This window comes from Oncorhynchus keta, chromosome 28 (assembly GCF_023373465.1).
Source record: "Oncorhynchus keta strain PuntledgeMale-10-30-2019 chromosome 28, Oket_V2, whole genome shotgun sequence".
NCBI lineage: Eukaryota > Metazoa > Chordata > Actinopteri > Salmoniformes > Salmonidae > Oncorhynchus > Oncorhynchus keta.
Window position 1 is genome coordinate 74,893,804 of NC_068448.1, and position 21,922 is coordinate 74,915,725.

A 21,922-nucleotide genomic window follows, 5' to 3' on the forward strand; every position below is an offset into this window, starting at 1 on the left:
AAAAAATAAAATAATAACTAGGTAGAGCGAACAGCAAATAAAATAACTAGGTAGAGGGAACAGCAAATAAAATAACTAGGTAGAGGAACAGCAAATAAAATAACTAGGTAGAGCGAACAGCAAATAAAATAACTAGGTAGAGCGAACACAAATAAAATAACTAGGCAGAGGGAACAGCAAATAAAATAACTAGGCAGAGGGAAAAGCAAATAAAATAACTAGGTAGAGGAACAGCAAATAAAATAACTAGGTAGAGCGAACAACAAATAAAATAACTAGGCAGAGGGAAAAGCAAATAAAAAACTAGGTAGAGCGAACAGCAAATAAAATAACTAGGCAGAGCGAACAGTAAATATAATAACTAGGTAGTGAACAGTAAAAATAAAATAACTAGGTAGAGCGAACAGCAAATAAAATAACTAGGCAGAGGGAAAAGCAAATAAAATAACTAGGTAGAGCGAACAGCAAATAAAATAACTAGGTAGAGCGAACAACAAATAAAATAACTAGGCAGAGGGAAAAGCAAATAAAATAACTAGGTAGAGCGAACAGCAAATAAAATAACTAGGCAGAGCGAACAGTAAATAAAATAACTAGGCAGAGGGAAAAGCAAATAAAATAACTAGGTAGAGCGAACAGCAAATAAAATAACTAGGTAGAGCGAACAACAAATAAAATAACTAGGCAGAGGGAAAAGCAAATAAAATAACTAGGTAGAGCGAACAGCAAATAAAATAACTAGGCAGAGCAACAAATAAAATAACAGTAAATAAAATAACTAGGTAGTGAACAGTAAAAATAAAATAACTAGGTAGAGCGAACAGCAAATAAAATAACTAGGCAGAGCGAACAGTCCAGTAAATAAAATAACTAGGCAGAGGGAACAGCAAATAAAATAACTAGGTAGAGCGAACAGTAAATAAAATCACTAGGTAGAGCGAACAGCAAATAAAATAACTAGGTAGTAAACAGCAAATAAAATAACTAGGTAGAGCGAACAGTAAATAAAATAACTAGGTAGAGCGAATAGCAAATAACTAGGTAGAGCGAACAGCAAATAATATAACTAGGTAGTGAACAGCAAATAAAATAACTAGGCAGAGCGAACAGTAAATAAAATAACTAGGCAGAGGGAAAAGCAAATAAAATAACTAGGTAGAGGGAAAAGCAAATAAAATAACTAGGTAGAGGGAACAGCAAATAAAATAACTAGGTAGAGCGAACAACAAATAAAATAACTAGGTAGAGCGAACAGCAAATAAAATAACTAGGCAGAGGGAACAACAAATAAAATAACTAGGTAGAGCGAACAGTAAATAAAATAACTAGGCAGAGGGAAAAGCAAATAAAATAACTAGGTAGAGGGAAAAGCAAATAAAATAACTAGGCAGAGGGAAAAGCAAATAAAATAACTAGGTAGAGCAGCAAATAAAATAAAGGTAGAGCGAACAAATAAAATAACTAGGTAGAGGGAAAAGCAAATAAAATAACTAGGTAGAGCGAACAGCAAATAAAATAACTAGGTAGAGCGAACAACAAATAAAATAACTAGGTAGAGCGAACAGCAAATAAAATAACTAGGTAGACGAACAGAAAATAAAATAACTAGGTAGAGGGAACAGCAAATAAAATAACTAGGTAGAGGGAACAGCAAATAAAATAACTAGGTAGAGGGAACAGCAAATAAAATAACTAGGTAGAGGGAACAAGCAAATAAAATAACTAGGTAGAGAAAAGGAACAAGCAAATAAAATAATAGGCAGAGGGAAAAGCAAATAAAATAACTAGGTAGAGCGAACAGCAAATAAAATAACTAGGTAGAGCGAACAGCAAATAAAATAACTAGGTAGAGGGAACAACAAATAAAATAACTAGGCAGAGGGAAAACAGCAAATAAAATAACTAGGTAGAGCGAACAGCAAATAAAATAACTAGGTAGAGCGAACAGCAAATAAAAATAACTAGGTAGAGCGAACAACAAATAAAATAACTAGGTAGAGGAACAGCAAATAAAATAACTAGGTAGAGCGAACAGCAAATAAAATAACTAGGTAGAGCGAACAGCAAATAAAATAACTAGGTAGAGCGAACAGCAAATAAAATAACTAGGCAGAGCGAACAGCAAATAAAAAATAGGCAGAGGGAAAAGCAAATAAAATAACTAGGTAGAGAACAGCAAATAAAATAAAGGCAGAGCGAACAGTAAATAAAATAACTAGGTAGAGCGAAAAGCAAATAAAATAACTAGGTAGAGGGAAAAGCAAATAAAATAACTAGGCAGAGCGAACAGTAAATAAAATAACTAGGTAGAGGGAAAAGCAAATAAAATAACTAGGTAGAGGGAAACAGCAAATAAAAAAAGCAAAGCAAAAAATAACTAGGCAGAGCGAACAGTAAATAAAATAACTAGGCAGAGGGAAAAGCAAATAAAATAACTAGGTAGAGGGAAAAGCAAATAAAATAACTAGGCAGAGCGAACAGTAAATAAAATAACTAGGTAGAGGGAACAGCAAATAAAATAACTAGGTAGAGGGAAAAGCAAATAAAATAACTAGGTAGAGGGAAAAGCAAATAAAATAACTAGGCAGAGCGAACAGCAAATAAAATAACTAGGTAGAGGGAAAAGCAAATAAAATAACTAGGTAGAGGGAAAAGCAAATAAAATAACTAGGTAGAGCGAACAACAAATAAAATAACTAGGTAGAGGGAACAGCAAATAAAATAAATAGAAAAAGCAAATAAAACTAGGTAGAGGGAAAAGCAAATAAAATAACTAGGTAGAGGGAAAAGCAAATAAAATAACTAGGTAGAGGGAAAAGCAAATAAAATAACTAGGTAGAGGAACAGCAAATAAAATAACTAGGTAGAGGGAAAAGCAAATAAAATAACTAGGTAGAGCAGCAAATAAAATAACTAGGTAACAAATAAAATAACTAGGTAGAGCGCAAATAAAATAAACAGAGGGAACAAATAAAATAACTAGGTAGAGGGAACAGCAAATAAAATAACTAGGTAGAGCGAACAGCAAATAAAATAACTAGGTAGAGGGAAAAGCAAATAAAATAACAGCAAATAAAATAACTAGGCAGAGGGAAAAGCAAATAAAATAACTAGGTAGAGCGAACAACAAATAAAATAACTAGGTAGAGGGAAAAGCAAATAAAATAACTAGGTAGAGAGCAAATAAAATAACTAGGTAGAACAATAAAATAACTAAAATAAAATAACTAGGTAGAGCGAACAGCAAATAAAATAACTAGGTAGAGCGAACAGCAAATAAAATAACTAGGTAGAGCGAACAGCAAATAAAATAACTAGGCAGAGGAACAGCAAATAAAATAACTAGGTAGAGCGAACAGCAAATAAAATAACTAGGTAGAGCGAACAGCAAATAAAATAACTAGGCAGAGGAACAGCAAATAAAATAACTAGGTAGAGCGAACAGCAAATAAAATAACTAGGCAGAGCGAACAGTAAATAAAATAACTAGGCAGAGGGAAAAGCAAATAAAATAACTAGGTAGAGCGAACAGCAAATAAAATAACTAGGTAGAGCGAACAACAAATAAAATAACTAGGCAGAGGGAAAAGCAAATAAAAAACTAGGTAGAGCGAACAGCAAATAAAATAACTAGGCAGAGCGAACAGTAAATATAATAACTAGGTAGTGAACAGTAAAAATAAAATAACTAGGTAGAGCGAACAGCAAATAAAATAACTAGGCAGAGGGAAAAGCAAATAAAATAACTAGGTAGAGCGAACAGCAAATAAAATAACTAGGTAGAGCGAACAAGCAAATAAAATAACTAGGTAGAGCGAACAGCAAATAAAATAACTAGGTAGAGGGAACAGCAAATAAAATAACTAGGCAGAGCAAATAAAATAAACAGCAAATAAAATAACTAGGCAGAGGGAAAAGCAAATAAAATAACTAGGTAGAGCGAACAGCAAATAAAATAACTAGGTAGAGCGAACAACAAATAAAATAACTAGGCAGAGGGAAAAGCAAATAAAATAACTAGGTAGAGCAAATAAAATAACTAGGTAGAGCGCAACAGCAAATAAAATAACTAGGCAGAGCGAACAGAACAGTAAATAAAATAACTAGGTAGTGAACAGTAGAGGGAACAAAAATAAAATAACTAGGTAGAGCGAACAGCAAATAAAATAACTAGGCAGAGGGAACAAATAAAATAACCAGTAGAGGGAACAGCAAATAAAATAACTAGGCAGAGGGAACAGCAAATAAAATAACTAGGTAGAGCGAACAGCAAATAAAATAACTAGGTAGAGCGAACAGCAAATAAAATAACTAGGTAGAGGGAACAGCAAATAAAATAACTAGGTAGAGCGAACAGCAAATAAAATAACTAGGTAGAGGAATAGCGAACAGCAAATAAAATAACTAGGTAGAGCGAACAGCAAATAAAATAACTAGGTAGAACAGCAAATAAAATAACTAGGTAGTGAACAGCAAATAAAATAACTAGGCAGAGCGAACAGCAAATAAAATAACTATGTAGAGCGAATAGCAAATAAAATAACTAGGTAGAGCGAACAGCAAATAAAATAACTAGGTAGAGTGAACAGCAAATAAAATAACTAGGTAGAGCGAACAGCAAATAAAATAACTAGGTAGAGCGAACAGCAAATAAAATAACTAGGTAGAGCGAACAGCAAATAAAATAACTAGGCAGAGGAAAAGCAAATAAAATAACTAGGTAGAGGGAAAAGCAAATAAAATAACTAGGCAGAGGGAAAAGCAAATAAAATAATTAGGTAGAGCGAACAACAAATAAAATAACTAGGTAGAGGGAAAAGCAAATAAAATAACTAGGTAGAGGGAACAGCAAATAAAATAACTAGGCAGAGGGAACAGCAAATAAAATAACTAGGTAGAGGGAAAACAAATAAAATAACTAGGTAGAGGGAACAGCAAATAAAATAACTAGGTAGAGCGAACAGCAAATAAAATAACTAGGAACAGCAAATAAAATAACTAGGTAGAGGGAACAGCAAATAAAATAACTAGGTAGAGGGAACAACAAATAAAATAACTAGGCAGAGGGAAAAGCAAATAAAATAACTAGGTAGAGGGAACAGCAAATAAAATAACTAGGTAGAGGGAACAACAAATAAAATAACTAGGCAGAGGGAAAAACTAGGTAGAGCGAACAAATAAAATAACTAGGTAGAGCGAACAACAAATAAAATAACTAGGTAGAGCGAACAGCAAATAAAATAACTAGGTAGAGGGAAAAGCAAATAAAATAACTAGGTAGAGGGAAAAGCAAATAAAATAACTAGGTAGAGCGAACAGCAAATAAAATAACTAGGTAGAGCGAACAGAAAAGCAAATAAAATAACTAGGCAGAGGGAAAAGCAAATAAAATAACTAGGAACAGAGGGGGAAACAGCAAATAAAATAACTAGGTAGAGCGAACAGCAAATAAAATAACTAGGTAGAGGGAACAACAAATAAAATAACTAGGCAGAGGGAAAAGCAAATAAAATAACTAGGTAGAAAAGCAAATAAAATAACTAGGTAGAGGGAAAAGCAAATAAAATAACTAGGCAGAGCGAACAGTAAATAAAATAACTAGGTAGAGGGAAAAGCAAATAAAATAACTAGGTAGAGGGAAAAGCAAATAAAATAACTAGGCAGAGCGAACAGTAAATAAAATAACTAGGCAGAGGGAAAAGCAAATAAAATAACTAGGTAGAGGGAAAAGCAAATAAAATAACTAGGCAGAGCGAACAGTAGGTAGAGGAAAAGCAAATAAAATAACTAGGTAGAGGGAAGAGCAAATAAAATAACTAGGTAGAGGGAAAAGCAAATAAAATAACTAGGTAGAGGGAAAAGCAAATAAAATAACTAGGCAGAGCGAACAGTAAATAAAATAACTAGGTAGAGGGAAAAGCAAATAAAATAACTAGGTAGAGGGAAAAGCAAATAAAATAACTAGGTAGAGCGAACAGCAAATAAAATAACTAGGTAGAGGGAACAGCAAATAAAATAACTAGGTAGAGGGAAAAGCAAATAAAATAACTAGGTAGAGGGAAAAGCAAATAAAATAACTAGGTAGAGGGAAAAGCAAATAAAATAACTAGGTAGAGGGAAAAGCAAATAAAATAACTAGGTAGAGCGAACAACAAATAAAATAACTAGGTAGAGCGAACAACAAATAAAATAACTAGGTAGAGCGAACAACAAATAAAATAACTAGGTAGAGGGAACAGCAAATAAAATAACTAGGTAGAGCGAACAGCAAATAAAATAACTAGGCAGAGGGAAAAGCAAATAAAATAACTAGGTAGAGGGAAAAGCAAATAAAATAACTAGGCAGAGGGAACAACAAATAAAATAACTAGGCAGAGGGAACAGCAAATCAAATAACTAGGTAGAGGGAAAAGCAAATAAAATAACTAGGTAGAGCGAACAGCAAATAAAATAACTAGGCAGAGCGAACAGTAAATAAAATAACTAGGCAGAGGGAAAAGCAAATAAAATAACTAGGTAGAGCGAACAGCAAATAAAATAACTAGGTAGAGCGAACAGCAAATAAAATAACTAGGCAGAGGGAAAAGCAAATAAAATAACTAGGTAGAGCGAACAGCAAATAAAATAACTAGGCAGAGCGAACAGTAAATAAAATAACTAGGTAGTGAACAGTAAAAATAAAATAACTAGGTAGAGCGAACAGCAAATAAAATAACTAGGCAGAGCGAACAGTCCAGTAAATAAAATAACTAGGCAGAGGGAACAGCAAATAAAATAACTAGGTAGAGCGAACAGTAAATAAAATCACTAGGTAGAGCGAACAGCAAATAAAATAACTAGGTAGTAAACAGCAAATAAAATAACTAGGTAGAGCGAACAGTAAATAAAATAACTAGGTAGAGCGAATAGCAAATAACTAGGTAGAGCGAACAGCAAATAAAATAACTAGGTAGTGAACAGCAAATAAAATAACTAGGTAGTGAACAGCAAATAAAATAACTAGGCAGAGCGAACAGCAAATAAAATAACTATGTAGAGCGAATCGCAAATAAAATAACTAGGTAGAGCGAACAGCAAATAAAATAACTAGGTAGTGAACAGCAAATTAAATGACTAGGTAGAGCGAACAGCAAATCAAATTACTAGGTAGAGCGAACAGCAAATAAAATTACTAGGTAGAGCGAACAGTAAATAAAATAACTAGGTAGAGCGAACAGCAAATAAAATTACTAGGTAGAGCGAACAGCAAATAAAATTACTAGGTAGAGCGAACAGCAAATAAAATAACTAGGCAGAGCGAACAGTAAATAAAATAACTAGGTAGAGCGATTAGCAAATAAAATGTAAACTGTCACACTGTTGTATGCATCCAAGAGATTTGTAATATCACGTAATTTCCTCTTTGAAACAGTGAAATAAAGAGACTCAATGGGAGTTCATTATACCAATTGTGGTTTGAATAATCCTTAATGAGCATACAGTGAAAGTGTTACATTCATTCATTCATTCAGACTCTCTGTGAGCAGTAGAGTATCTCAGACCTCCTGCATATTAGGGGAACATTACTCGTGTGTAATGAACCACTATCCTTTGCCAAGATAAATATTTGACTTATTAGGTACAGTAAATTGACATCAGCATTCCACACAAATGGAATCAGTTCAAAACCAATTGATTCTAATTTTGCCTGGGAGCCTCTTCACACGCAGACCAGTGGAATAAATTATTTATACAGTACTCCTAAGATTTCAACACTTTTACAATCCCTTGTTGACCAATCACATTCCATTGCTGCCAAGCGGAAGATTATATATAAACATATGTTCATTGATCCCTGTTTTCATACCATAGGTATCTTCTATCAGGACTGCAAAGGGAAGGATTCAACTGGCCCGTTCTGGTTCTGGATAAAGCAACATTGTTTCACTCTGTGCCCTTCAACATTTGAAGTACATACAGTCAAGTAGGTCAATTTCTTTGTTGCAAAGGCATGCAATTGGCTACAGCGCACTGATTTGCGTGCTTTTTTAAGTTCAGCCTCATCACAGCATATCACAATATTGCATAAATAGGGTTACAGGAGCATGTTATAACATCTAACTGTTTGAAAGAGGCAACTGTAAAACATAAATCCCAGATTCACCTGGGGAGGAGGAGGAGGAGGAAAAGGAGGAAGGTTGCGTTGCCAGATGTGGAGAGAACGGGGGTGGGGGGAATGTGTCTGTATCTGGATGCCAGATATGCTGTAAAGTATGTTTTTCTGGATGAAACAGACAAGGGATGCTATAAGATCAGTAGAGGGTTTAGTCAAGGGCTTTTATTAGATAAGCTGTCAGACATAGCTTAATAGCTCATGTGCAAGGGTGGAATAGGAAAAACAACAGGGTTGAGAACACATTCTGCACTGGCTGTCTGTTCTCTCTCCCAGTTGTGTCTCAGTAGACATGGCCATGAGGTGCTTCTGTCTGCTGCTGGTGCTGCTGCTCGCTCTGGATGTGTGTGAAGGTGACCATGGTCGGGAGTGGGCTCACCACGGGGCATCAATGTTCGCCGACCTGACCCCCAATGAGATGCGCGACGTCCGGGACTACCTGCAAGGCAAGCCAGAGTTGGGACTGACAGCGGCCCGGGGCAAGTCCCTGAAGAAGAATAGCATTCTGCTGATGGAGCTCCACCTGCCCCGCAAGCACGAGGCACTGAGGGCCCTGGATTGGGGCCAGGCCAAGCCCATGCGCCAGGCCAGGGTGGTGGTGCAGTTCGGGAACCAGTCCCAGCCCAACATCACCGAGATCATTGTGAGTCCACTTCCCTTCCCTACTTCGTACAGGGAGAAGACCTTCAAGGGAGACAAGCCCATTCGGTTTGAGTCACGGCCCATTACAGAGGCTGAGTACTCGCACATCATCGACATCTTGCAGAAGATCACCGCCAAGGTCCACAAGGTGCTGTTTGAGACCACGGGGGGATTTTCCTTCCACAACTGTACCGACCGCTGCCTGACGTTCTCTGACATTGCACCCCGTGGTTTGGAGTCGGGTGAGAGGAGGACCTGGATCATGCTGCAGAAGTTTGTGGAGGGCTACTTCATCCATCCTGTGGGCTTTGAGGTCCTGGTGAACCATAAAGACCTGAACCCCGAGCGCTGGACGGTGGAGAAGGTGTGGTACAATGGACAGTACTTTGACAAGGTGGAGGAACTGGCGGACCAATACGAGAAAGGAACACTGGAGAAAGTCAAACTTCCTGACCATGACGACAAGGACTTGTACTCCACTTACATTCCCCGTGGGCACAGCAACACCCGCACCGACATCCACGGGCCCAAGCTGGTGGAGCCCCAAGGCCCTCGGTACCATGTGGATGGAAACTTTGTGGAATATGCAGGCTGGTCCTTTGCCTTCCGTGTCCGCTCCTCAGCCGGCCTCCAGATCTTCGACCTGCGCTTCAACGGGGAGCGCATCGCCTACGAGGTCAGTCTCCAGGAGGCCATTGCCTTCTATTCGGGCGATACCCCCGCCGCCATGCAGACCAAATACATTGACGCCGGCTGGGCCATGGGCACCCTGGACTACGAGCTGGCGCCTGGCATCGACTGCCCTGAAATCGCCACCTTTCTAGACCTGCACCATTACTACGATACGGACAAGCCTGTACATTACAAGAATGCCCTGTGTGTGTTTGAGATGACCACGGGGATGCCTCTGAGGAGGCACTTCAACAATAACTTCCAAGGGGGCTACAACTTTTTCGGGGGTCTGGAGAACCATGTGCTGGTGCTTCGTACCACCTCCACCGTCTATAACTACGACTACATCTGGGACTTCCTCTTCTATCAGAACGGAGTGATGGAGTCCAGGGTCAGTGCCACCGGTTACATCCACGCCACTTTCTTCACGCCTAACGGACTACACTACGGGTCCAAGGTGTATAACTACGTTCTGGGCAACCTTCACACGCATCTCATCCACTACAAGGTTGACCTTGATATTGCTGGTGAGTTCTGTTCTATCAATCTGGTAGTGTGATTATGTCATTCAGGATTCAGGAACCATATTTTGTAATGCTGTGAATGGTTGCTAATTATCTATCTGTAAAGCTACAAAGTTATGTCTATATGTACATACAGCAATTTCTAATAACAAATGGGCTGGTATAGTTTCAAAATAGAAAGGAAATAAAATACCAAAGAAATGAAGGTGACTATTCACACATACAGGCTTGTGTTGTAGCCTCTGTTTGATCTGACACACTTCTAGGGAAAACGTCCAATACTTGAAGGTATTTTAGATCTTTGGTCCGACATTGCATCATGGGTGTTGCTCCTTGAGGGTTTATGATTGTTGATCCCAGCCAAATACAATAACATGAGATTATGTCAGCCATTGTGATGAATCATTGACAAGAAACCCAAAATAACCTTTCATATCATGTGCCATGGGCAAAACAACTGGTAAATGTGTAATTATATGCCTAGTCTGTGCAATATCAGAACATTACTTCAGTGCCTAGGTCCACTGCATCTAAACTCAACAAAGGGCAATAAAGGGAGGTTTTAAATGCATTCTTTATTGCATCTCAATTCTTCTTTTGAAATTTAAATGGAATTAATTGCAAACACCAGCCCTGCTTGACCCCAGCCCTGCTTGACCCCAACCCTGCTTGACCCCCAACCCTGCTTGACCCCCAACCCTGATTGACACCGTTAATATTAATTGCTTTTGTCAAACACTCCAGGTCGGAAGAACAGCTTTGAGTCGATGAACCTCAAGTATGTGAACTTCACGAACCCGTGGAGCCATAAACATTCCGTCGTCCAATCCAAGCTCGTCAAGACCCAGCACCAGACGGAACGCGGCGCTGCCTTCCGCTTCGGCAAGAAGTTCCCCCGCTACGTGCACTTCTACAATCCCAACGAGAAGAACAAGTGGGGTCACCAGAAGGGCTACCGCATCCAGTACAAGTCCCACGCCGACAGTGTGCTGCCCCGTGGCTGGATGGAGGAGAACGGCATCAGCTGGTCCAGGTAACGACAACACACAGCTAAAGGGACTGTTCACCCTAAAATCAAAGTGTATTAGATGTTTTCATACCTCAATCAACTTCAGTTCATCCCACACCATCTGTTGAGTAGTTCCCACTGTAGACAGAGGAAATCTGCAGGCCACTACCAAAAATGAATGGGAAAGATTGGCACCATCTAATTATATGGTGGGGTAGTATGGGTACTATCCCTTTAAAGCTGAGGTAGGCGAAACCGCAGGAGCGTTTGTTATTGTTATTGTTTTTTTGTTGGGAGGAAATAAGCACCCATCAACGTGGTAAGAAAATAACTCTACAGTTCTATTGCCGCATGCAGTGATCTGTAACGATGGCCCGAGATTATTATAGCATCTGACATCTACTGTCAGGCAGTTCAGATTCGGTCTGGAGTCTTATCTTCCTCTGTATGTAGATACCCAACGTGGTAAGAAAATAACTCTACAGTTCTATTGTCGCATGCAGTGATCTGTAACGATGGCCCGAGATTATTATAGCATCTGACATCTACTGTCAGGCAGTTCAGATTCGGTCTGGAGTCTTATCTTCCTCTGTATGTAGATACCCATTGGCTGTGACCAGACACAAGGACAGTGAGCCCACCAGCAGTAGTATCTACACTCAGAACGACCCCTGGGAGCCGGTGGTCTCCTTTGAGGACTACATTCGCAACGATGAAAGCATCATTAACCAGGTGAGACCTATTGTTACCAATAACTCAACTCATTCTCAGACTCAAAATAGAAGCTTCGCTACCCTGGATGGCATTGCAATTGTATAACAACTAAATAATAAGTCAAATGAATCAATTAATCAATCAACCTGTCTCCTGTGTAGGACCTGGTTGCCTGGGTGACGGTGGGCTTCCTGCACGTGCCCCACTCAGAGGACATCCCCAATACGGCGACGCCCGGGAATGCCGTGGGCTTCTTCCTACGTCCCTTCAACTTTTTCGACGAGGACCCCTCTCTGGCGTCCCGCAGTACCGTCATCGTCCGGCAAGTCAAAGAGGGAAAGCCCAAGGTCCAGAGATGGACCCCAGAGGTTGTAGGTCACTGTGTGACTGACAGGCCTTTCTTCTACAACGGCACCTACGCAGGAGTCTGAGGGGCTGGTGCAACTGACAGGAAAGACACATAATGGAGGTTCCATCCTTGGTTCTGAGGATGGTAATCATGTAAATGTGAAATAATATATTCTGACACAGGCATTAATAAAACTAATATTATGTTGATATCGTTCCTGTTTAGATGTGAAAGAATAACATTATTTTTTTTATGAGTATGCACATTTATTGCAACAATTTACCATTCCTAGACATAGGCACATTTCATTAGAAGCTGTCTAAAATCATAACTCACGGACACATTTTACCATTGTGCACACATACAGTAACAGTCAACAGTTTGGACTCCCCTACTCGTTCAAGGGTTTTTCTTTATTTGTACTATTTTCTACATTTGTAATAGTGAAAACTTGAAGACATGAAATGACACATATGGAATCATGTAGTAACCCAAAAACTATTAAACAAATCAAAATATATTTTATGTTTCAGATTCTTCAAAGTAGCAAACCTTTGCCTTGATAACAACTTTGCACTCTCTTGGTATTGGTGGGAAAGTCAATACTGGCCTGTGACTAATACAGGGAATCAGACAATGTTCAGCTATCGGGGGTATTTGAACTGTTCTTCCCGGTCTTCTTCCTGTTCCTTCTCTTGTTCCTTTCCTTTGCTCTTTCAGAAAACAGATGGATGTACGCTGTAAAGGTACAGAAAAACAGCAGGAACTTGGTGAGTAAGAGGACAAGCAACAGCAGAATGGGAAGTTAAGCTTAAGGAGTATTTGACCACCGTGTTAAAGGGTTTAACCTAATTAAAAACACCAATCCATGAAGAACAAAAAGTTACAACCCCATATTTATTTCACCTTTATTTAACCAGGTAGGCTAGTTGAGAACACCTTTATTTAACCAGGTAGGCTAGTTGAGAACACCTTTATTTAACCAGGTAGACTAGTTGAGAACACCTTTATTTAACCAGGTAGGCTAGTTGAGAACACCTTTATTTAACCAGGTAGGCTAGTTGAGAACAAGTTCTCATTTACAATTGCGACCTGGCCAAGATAAAGCAAAGCAGTTCGACACATACAACAACGCAGAGTTACACATGGAGTAAAACAAACATACAGTCAATAATACAGTATAAACACGTCTATGTACGATGTGAGCAAATGAGGTGAGATAAGGGAGGTAAAGGCAAAAAAAGGCCATGGTGGCGAAGTAAATGCAATATAGCAAGTAAACTGGAATGGTAGATTTACAGTGGAAGAATGTGCAAAGTAGAGCAAAGTAGAGATAGAAATAATGGGGTGCAGAGGAGCAAAATAAATAAATACAGTAGGGGGAAATGTAGTTATTTGGGCTAAATTATAGATGGACTATGTACAGGTGCAGTAATCTGTGAGCTGCTCTGACAGCTGGTGTTTAAAGCTAGTGAGGGAGATAAGTGTTTCCAGTTTCAGAGATTTTTGTAGTTCGTTCCAGTCATTGGCAACAGAGAACTGGAAGGAGAGGCGGCCAATGGAAGAAATGGCTTTGGGGGTGACGAGAGATATACCTGCTGGAGCGTGTGCTACAGGTGGGTGCTGCTATGGTGACCAGCGAGCAGAGATAAGCGGGGACTTTACCTAGCAGGGTCTTGTAGATGATCTGGAGCCAGTGGGTTTGGCGACGAGTATGAAGAGAGGGCCAGCCAACGAGAGCATACAGGCCACAGTGGTGGGTAGTGTATGGGGCTTTGGTGACAAAACGGATGGCACTGTGATAGACTGCATCCAATTTATTGAGTAGGGTATTGGAGGCTATTTTGTAAATTACATCGCCGAAGTCGAGGATCGGTAGGAGGGTCAGTTTTACAAGGGTATGTTTGGCAGCATGAGTGAAGGATGCTTTGTTGCGAAATAGCAAGCCAATTCTAGATGTAACTTTGAATTGGAGATGTTGATGTGAGTCTGGAAGGAGAGTTTACAGTCTAACCAGACACCTAGGTATTTGTAGTTGTCCACATATTCTAAGTCAGAACCGTCCAGAGTAGTGATGTTGGACAGGCGGGCAGGTGCAGGCGATCAGTTGAAGAGCATGCATTTAGTTGTACTTGTATTTAAGAGCAATTGGAGGCCACGGAAGGAGAGTTGTCTGGCATTGGAGATCTTCTAGAGGGTTCTTATGTCATCCATCTTAGAGATATGTCATCCATCTTAGAGATATGTCATCCATCTTAGAGATATGTCATCCATCTTAGAGATATGTCATCCATCTTAGAGATATGTCATCCATCTTAGAGAAGCATTATCAACCCTAGACTGAGGTTCCCTGAGGAACAACCTATGTACCCGAACAGGTAAAACACGAAGTCTAATATACAGTAGATTGCAACATTGTTTTGACCTTTTAAAAACTTTGACACAGGGTTAATGATTGATATGTGACATAACCTACAGTCTGTTAGCCATAATGATAAGCAGTAGGGGATGAATACAAACATGAGTTTTGCAAAGGAGTGAAAACTCCTTACACAGATCAACGCTACAGTGGTCTAAGTGACATTAACATGACCAAGTGTTCAGCAACAGAGAAACCAAAAACACAGTGTTAATAATTAGCTTTATACAATATATGTTTGGAGGGCCAAATATACTGTCAAAGCAGTCCATTGATTAAAAAGGAAATCAGTTTCACCGATTATCAGTGGTTGGTAGTCAGGAATGGGTCTGGGAAGATGTGAGTAGCTACTGCCATCTAGGGGTTAAATGAAAAACAACTTTAATTTCTGCCTTAGAAAATACAGTACTTACTGTATCTGTATATGGGAAAGGGGGATTCCTAATCAGTTGTACTAGAAGAGGTAAATGTATGCCTGTAAATATTAGAGCGAGCAATGTCAGAGTCTGGAATATATATGGACAGGATGGTGTGTATAGACATTATGGACAGTATATATATACCGTATATCACAAAAGTGAGTACACCCCTCACATTTTTGTAAATATTTGAGTATATCTTTTCATGTGACAACACTGAAGAAATGAGACTTGCTACAATGTAAAGTAGTGAGTGTACAGCAATTATTTTTTTCAGATCCTCAGAGAGTTCTTTGCCATGAGGTACCATGTTGAACTTCCAGTGACCAGTCAGTATGAGGGAGTGTGAGAGCGATGACACCAAATTTAACACACCTGCTCCCCATTCACACCTGAGACCTTGAAACACTAACGAGTCACATGACGCCAGGGAGGGAAAATGGCTAATTGGGCCCAATTTGGACATTTTCACTTTGGGGTGTACTCACTTTTGTTGCCAGCTGTTTAGACATTAATGGCTGGGTGTTGAGTTATTTTGAGGGGACAGCAAATGTACACTGTTATACAAACTGTACACTCACTACTTTACATTGTAGCAAAGTGTCATTTCTTCAGTGTTGTCACATGAAAAGATATACTCAAATATTTACAAAAATGTGAGGGGTGTACTCATTTTTGTGATATACTGTATATACAGTATATTACTGTACAGTGTGTGTAACTTCTCTCATCCCCACTGTGTGGAGGACTATAGGACACAGACTATAGTATATACAGTGGGGAGAACAAGTATTTGATACATTGCCGATTTTGCAGGTTTTCCTACTTACAAAGCATGTAGAGGTCTGTAATTTTTAACATAGGTTCACTTCAACTGTGAGAGACGGAATCTAAAACAAATATCCAGAAAACACATTGTATGATTTTTAAGTATTTAATTTGCATTTTATTGCATGACATAAGTATTTGATACATCAGAAAAGCAGAACTTAATATTTGGTACAGAAACCTTTGTTTGCAATTACAGAGATCATACGTTTCCTGTAGTTCTTGACCAGGTTTGCACACACTGCAGCAGGGATTTTGGTCCACTCCTCCAAACAGACCTTCTCCAGATCCTTCAGGTTTCGGGGCTGTCGCTGGGCAATACGGACTTTCAGCTCCCTCCAAAGATTTTTCTATTGGGTTCAGGTCTAGAGACTGGCTAGGGCACTCCAGGACCTTGAGATGCTTCTTATGGAGCCACTCCTTAGTTGGCCTGGCTGTGTGTTTCGGGTCGTTGTCATGCAGGAAGACCCAGCCATGACCCATCTTAAATGTTCTTACTGAGGGAAGGAGGTTGTTGGCCAAGATCTCGCGATACATGGCCCCATCCATCCTCCCCTCAATACGGTGCAGTCGTCCTGTCCCCTTTGCAGAAAAGCATCCCCAAAAATGATGTTTCCACCTCCATGCTTCACGGTTGGGATGGTGTTCTTGGGTTTGTACTCATCCTTCTTCTTCCTCCAAACACGGCGAGTGGAGTTTAGACCAAAAGGCTCTATTTTTGTCTCATCAGACCACATGACCTCCTCCCATTCCCCCTCTGGATCATCCAGATGGTCATTGGCAAACTTCAGACGGGCCTGGACATGCGCTGGCTTGAGCAGGGGGACCTTGCATGCGCTGCAGGATTTTAATCCATGACGGCATAATGTGTTATTAATGGTTTTCTTTGAGACTGTGGTCCCAGCTCTCTTCGGGTCATTGAGCAGGTCCTGCCGTGTAGTTCTGGGCTGATCCCTCACCTTCCTCAGGATCATTGATGCCCCATGAGGTGTGATCTTGCATGGAGCCCCAGACCGAGGGTGATTGACCGTCATCTTGAACTTAATTCCATTTTCTAATAATTGTGCCAACAGTTGTTGCCTTCTCAGCAAGCTGCTTGCCTATTGTCCTGTAGCCCATCCCAGCCTTGTGCAGGTCTACAATTTAACCCTGATGTCCTTTACACAGCTCCCTGGTCTTGGCCATTGTGGAGAGGTTGAAGTCATGCAATAAAATGCTAATTAATTACTTAAAAATATACAATGTGATTTTCTGGATTTTTGTTTTAGATTCCGTCTCTCACAGTTGAAGTGTACCTATGAAAGAAATTACAGACCTCTGTATGCTTTGTAAGTAGGGAAACCTGCAAAATCATCAGTGTAACAAATACTTGTTCTCCCCACTGTATATACAGTGCCTTGCGAAAGTATTCGGCCCCCTTGAACTTTGCGACCTTTTGCCACATTTCAGGCTTCAAACATAAAGATATAAAACTGTATTTTTTTGTGAAGAATCAACAACAAGTGGGACACAATCATGATGTGGAATGAAATTTATTGGATATTTCAAACTTAACTTAACAAATCAAAAGCTGAAAAATTGGGCGTGCAAAATTATTCAGCCCCCTTAAGTTAATACTTTGTAGCGCCACCTTTTGCTGCGATTACAGCTGTAAGTCGCTTGGGGGATACCAGGTCAGACAGGAGAATTATACCAGATAGGACAGACTGACCCTGTCCCCCCGGCACAGACTATGACAGCATAGATACTGGGGACTGACGGGGGACACTGTGGCCCCTTCTAAAGTTAACCGGGCACGGGGTCAACCAGGCAGGATGTAACCCCACCCACTTTGTAAAAGCACAGCCCCCATACCACCAAAGGGATATCAAGAGACCACTAACCTAATACCCTGAGACAAGGCCGAGTATAGCCCACGAAGATCTCCCCACAGCACAAGGGTGGGGCGGGGGTGCAAAACCAGACAGAAAGATCACGTCAGTGACTCTACCGGCATGGGAGAGCGAGAGCAAGCCAGTGACTCAGCCCTGGTAATAGAATCTCAGTGGCGAGAGGGGAGCCGACCAGGAAGCGTTTATTTTTTACATTATTGAGTCAGTACAGAACCTTCAAGTTGTGGTTTTCTTGTTTTAAATATATGTAGTTCTGTCCATGAGATGTTCTTGTCTACTAATGCTCTGTATTTTGTCATGTTTCATGTTTTGTGTGGAACCCAGGAACAGCTAATGGGGATCCTAAAAAAAGACCAAAAAAAGAACAAGGAGATTAGCATGTCTTGGGGGTATAATCTTTGACACTGATTCAGGATTACCTGTATTCATGGTAACATCCAGATTAATGTAGGAGTGTTTAGACACATATTCTATTCTTATTTACAATAAAAGTGACTCCAAAATGACACAATTCATTATTTACCATTCATTACTGTCGGGCATAAAATAATCTGAAACACGACCAAAAACAAACTGCAAATGAATCCAACAAGTTTGTAGAGTCACAAGCTTGATGTAATTATTGCGTGCTCGGAATATGGGACCAATTACTAAACTTTTGACTACTTTATATGGGGTGTCAATAATTCTGACCTCTACCTTTTTGAGAAAAAAAAATGAAATTTCTTTCTCTGAGCAATTGTATTAGTATAAAATAATATAGTTTCAACAAAATGTTGAGCATACGATGTAGCTCAGTATTTTAATTATTTATTTTATACAGTCTTTATTGCTCATCTTCGTCAAGGGCGTCAACTTTCTCGGACCCCACTGTACCTCTCTTCCCTCGCACACAGGAAGCAAGTCTGAGAACATCTTAGTCTGTTTCAGCTTTTATTTTGTAATAATAATAGAATCTGTATAATACATTTAAAAAAGTTCAGACAGTCCTCCTCTGGGTGCTAACAGGCTGCATTGCACCTACTTGATTTAAAAACGAATATCAAAGTAGATTAAGGATTAATAGGACATAGGGCTGATGAGTATTTCTAACAAAATTATTGGTCAAATGATTGACAATCATTACCCAACTATATTACTTGGTCATCTATGAACACCTTGACCATGTTCTGTTATAATCTCCACCCGGCACAGCCAGAAGAGGACTGGCCACCCCTCATAGCCTGGTTCCTCTCTAGGTTTCTTCCTAGGTTCTGGCCTTTCTAGGGAGTTTTTCCTAGCCAACGTGCTTCTACATCTGCATTGCTTGCTGTTTGGGGTTTTAGGCTGGATTTCTGTACAGCATTTTGAGATATCAGCTCATTTACATTTACATTTAAGCCATTTAGCAGACGCTCTTATCCAGAGCGACTTACAAATTGGTGCATTCACCTTATGACATCCAGTGGAACAGCCACTTTACAATAGTGCATCTAAATCTTTTAGGGGGGCTTTCCACTGGATGTCATAAGGTAAGAAGGGCTTTATAAATACATTTGATTTAATTACTTCTTACATTGTATTTCCATTTAGAGCCAGCGATGTAGTTGGTCCCAAAAAATTGGTGGGTAAACTCACTGGTCGTGGGGAAAAGGGTAACGCTCCCTAAAAGCATTTTTCAGCAAAAGGTTGTTAAACTGATTTCATCAAGATTCTAAAGCTCCTCATTGTCACGTCAGCACTTCCAACTGACGTTCTTTGTATATTGGGCAACACCCCTGGTTATGTCTCTCTGTGTTGACCCTCTACTCCACTCTGGTTATGTCTCTCTGTGTTGACCCTCCACTACACCCCTGGTTATGTCTCTCTGTGTTGACCCTCTACTCCACTCTGGTTATGTCTCTCTGTGTTGACCCTCTACTCCACTCTGGTTATGTCTCTCTGTGTTGACCCTCCACTACACCCCTGGTTATGTCTCTCTGTGTTGACCCTCCACTACACCCCTGGTTATGTCTCTCTGTGTTGACCCTCCACAACACCCCTGGTTATGTCTCTCTGTGTTGACCCTCCACTACACCCCTGGTTATGTCTCTCTGTGTTGACCCTCCACTACACCCCTGGTTATGTCTCTCTGTGTTGACCCTCCACTACACCCCTGGTTATGTCTCTCTGTGTTGACCCTCTACTATACCCCTGGTTATGTCTCTCTGTGTTGACCCTCCACTACACCCCTGGTTATGTCTCTCTGTGTTGACCCTCCACTACACCCCTGGTTATGTCTCTCTGTGTTGACCCTCTACTATACCCCTGGTTATGTCTCTCTGTGTTGACCCTCCACAACACCCCTGGTTATGTCTCTCTGTGTTGACCCTCCACTTCACCCCTGGTTATATCTCTCTGTGTTGACCCTCTACTCCACTCTGGTTATGTCTCTCTGTGTTGACCCTCCACAACACCCCTGGTTATGTCTCTCTGTGTTGACCCTCCACTACACCCCTGGTTATGTCTCTCTGTGTTGACCCTCTACTCCACTCTGGTTATGTCTCTCGGTGTTGACCCTCCACTACACCCCTGGTTATGTCTCTCTGTGTTGACCCTCTACTCCACTCTGGTTATGTCTCTCGGTGTTGACCCTCCACTACACCCCTGGTTATGTCTCTCTGTGTTGACCCTCTACTCCACTCTGGTTATGTCTCTCTGTGTTGACCCTCCACTACACCCCTGGTTATGTCTCTCTGTGTTGACCCTCTACTCCACTCTGGTTATGTCTCTCTGTGTTGACCCTCCACTACACCCCTGGTTATGTCTCTCTGTGTTGACCCTCCACTACACCCCTGGTTATGTCTCTCTGTGTTGACCCTCCACTACACCCCTGGTTATGTCTCTCTGTGTTGACCCTCCACAACACCCCTGGTTATGTCTCTCTGTGTTGACCCTCCACTACACCCCTGGTTATGTCTCTCTGTGTTGACCCTCCACAACACCCCTGGTTATGTCTCTCTGTGTTGACCCTCCACAACACCCCTGGTTATGTCTCTCTGTGTTGACCCTCCACTCCACCCCTGGTTATGTCTCTCTGTGTTGACCCTCCACTACACCCCTGGTTATGTCTCTCTGTGTTGACCCTCCACAACACCCCTGGTTATGTCTCTCTGTGTTGACCCTCCACAACACCCCTGGTTATGTCTCTCTGTGTTGACCCTCCACAACACCCCTGGTTATGTCTCTCTGTGTTGACCCTCCACTCCACCCCTGGTTATGTCTCTCTGTGTTGACCCTCCACTACACCCCTGGTTATGTCTCTCTGTGTTGACCCTCCACAACACCCCTGGTTATGTCTCTCTGTGTTGACCCTCCACAACACCCCTGGTTATGTCTCTCTGTGTTGACCCTCCACAACACCCCTGGTTATGTCTCTCTGTGTTGACCCTCCACAACACCCCTGGTTATGTCTCTCTGTGTTGACCCTCCACTACACCCCTGGTTATGTCTCTCTGTGTTGACCCTCTACTCCACTCTGGTTATGTCTCTCTGTGTTGACCCTCCACTTCACCCCTGGTTATGTCTCTCTGTGTTGACCCTCCACTACACCCCTGGTTATGTCTCTCTGTGTTGACCCTCCACTACACCCCTGGTTATGTCTCTCTGTGTTGACCCTCCACAACACCCCTGGTTATGTCTCTCTGTGTTGACCCTCCACTACACCCCTGGTTATGTCTCTCTGTGTTGACCCTCCACAACACCCCTGGTTATGTCTCTCTGTGTTGACCCTCCACAACACCCCTGGTTATGTCTCTCTGTGTTGACCCTCCACTCCACCCCTGGTTATGTCTCTCTGTGTTGACCCTCCACTACACCCCTGGTTATGTCTCTCTGTGTTGACCCTCCACAACACCCCTGGTTATGTCTCTCTGTGTTGACCCTCCACTACACCCCTGGTTATGTCTCTCTGTGTTGACCCTCCACTACACCCCTGGTTATGTCTCTCTGTGTTGACCCTCTACTCCACTCTGGTTATGTCTCTCTGTGTTGACCCTCCACTTCACCCCTGGTTATGTCTCTCTGTGTTGACCCTCCACTACACCCCTGGTTATGTCTCTCTGTGTTGACCCTCCACTACACCCCTGGTTATGTCTCTCTGTGTTGACCCTCCACAACACCCCTGGTTATGTCTCTCTGTGTTGACCCTCCACTACACCCCTGGTTATGTCTCTCTGTGTTGACCCTCCACAACACCCCTGGTTATGTCTCTCTGTGTTGACCCTCCACAACACCCCTGGTTATGTCTCTCTGTGTTGACCCTCCACTCCACCCCTGGTTATG

At 41.0% G+C, this 21,922-nt stretch overlaps 1 protein-coding gene across 1 annotated transcript; it reads left to right on the forward strand.

Moving 5' to 3' along the window:
• Positions 1–8,202: 8,202 nt before the first annotated feature.
• Positions 8,203–13,125, forward strand: LOC118382767 (amiloride-sensitive amine oxidase [copper-containing]-like). Its single transcript, XM_035769463.2, has 4 exons — positions 8,203–9,993; positions 10,735–11,023; positions 11,599–11,731; positions 11,875–13,125. The coding sequence occupies exons 1-4, from the start codon at positions 8,445–8,447 to the stop codon at positions 12,142–12,144; spliced, it is 2,241 nt and encodes a 746-aa protein (XP_035625356.1). The 5' UTR covers positions 8,203–8,444; the 3' UTR covers positions 12,145–13,125.
• The last annotated feature ends 8,797 nt before the right edge of the window (positions 13,126–21,922 follow it).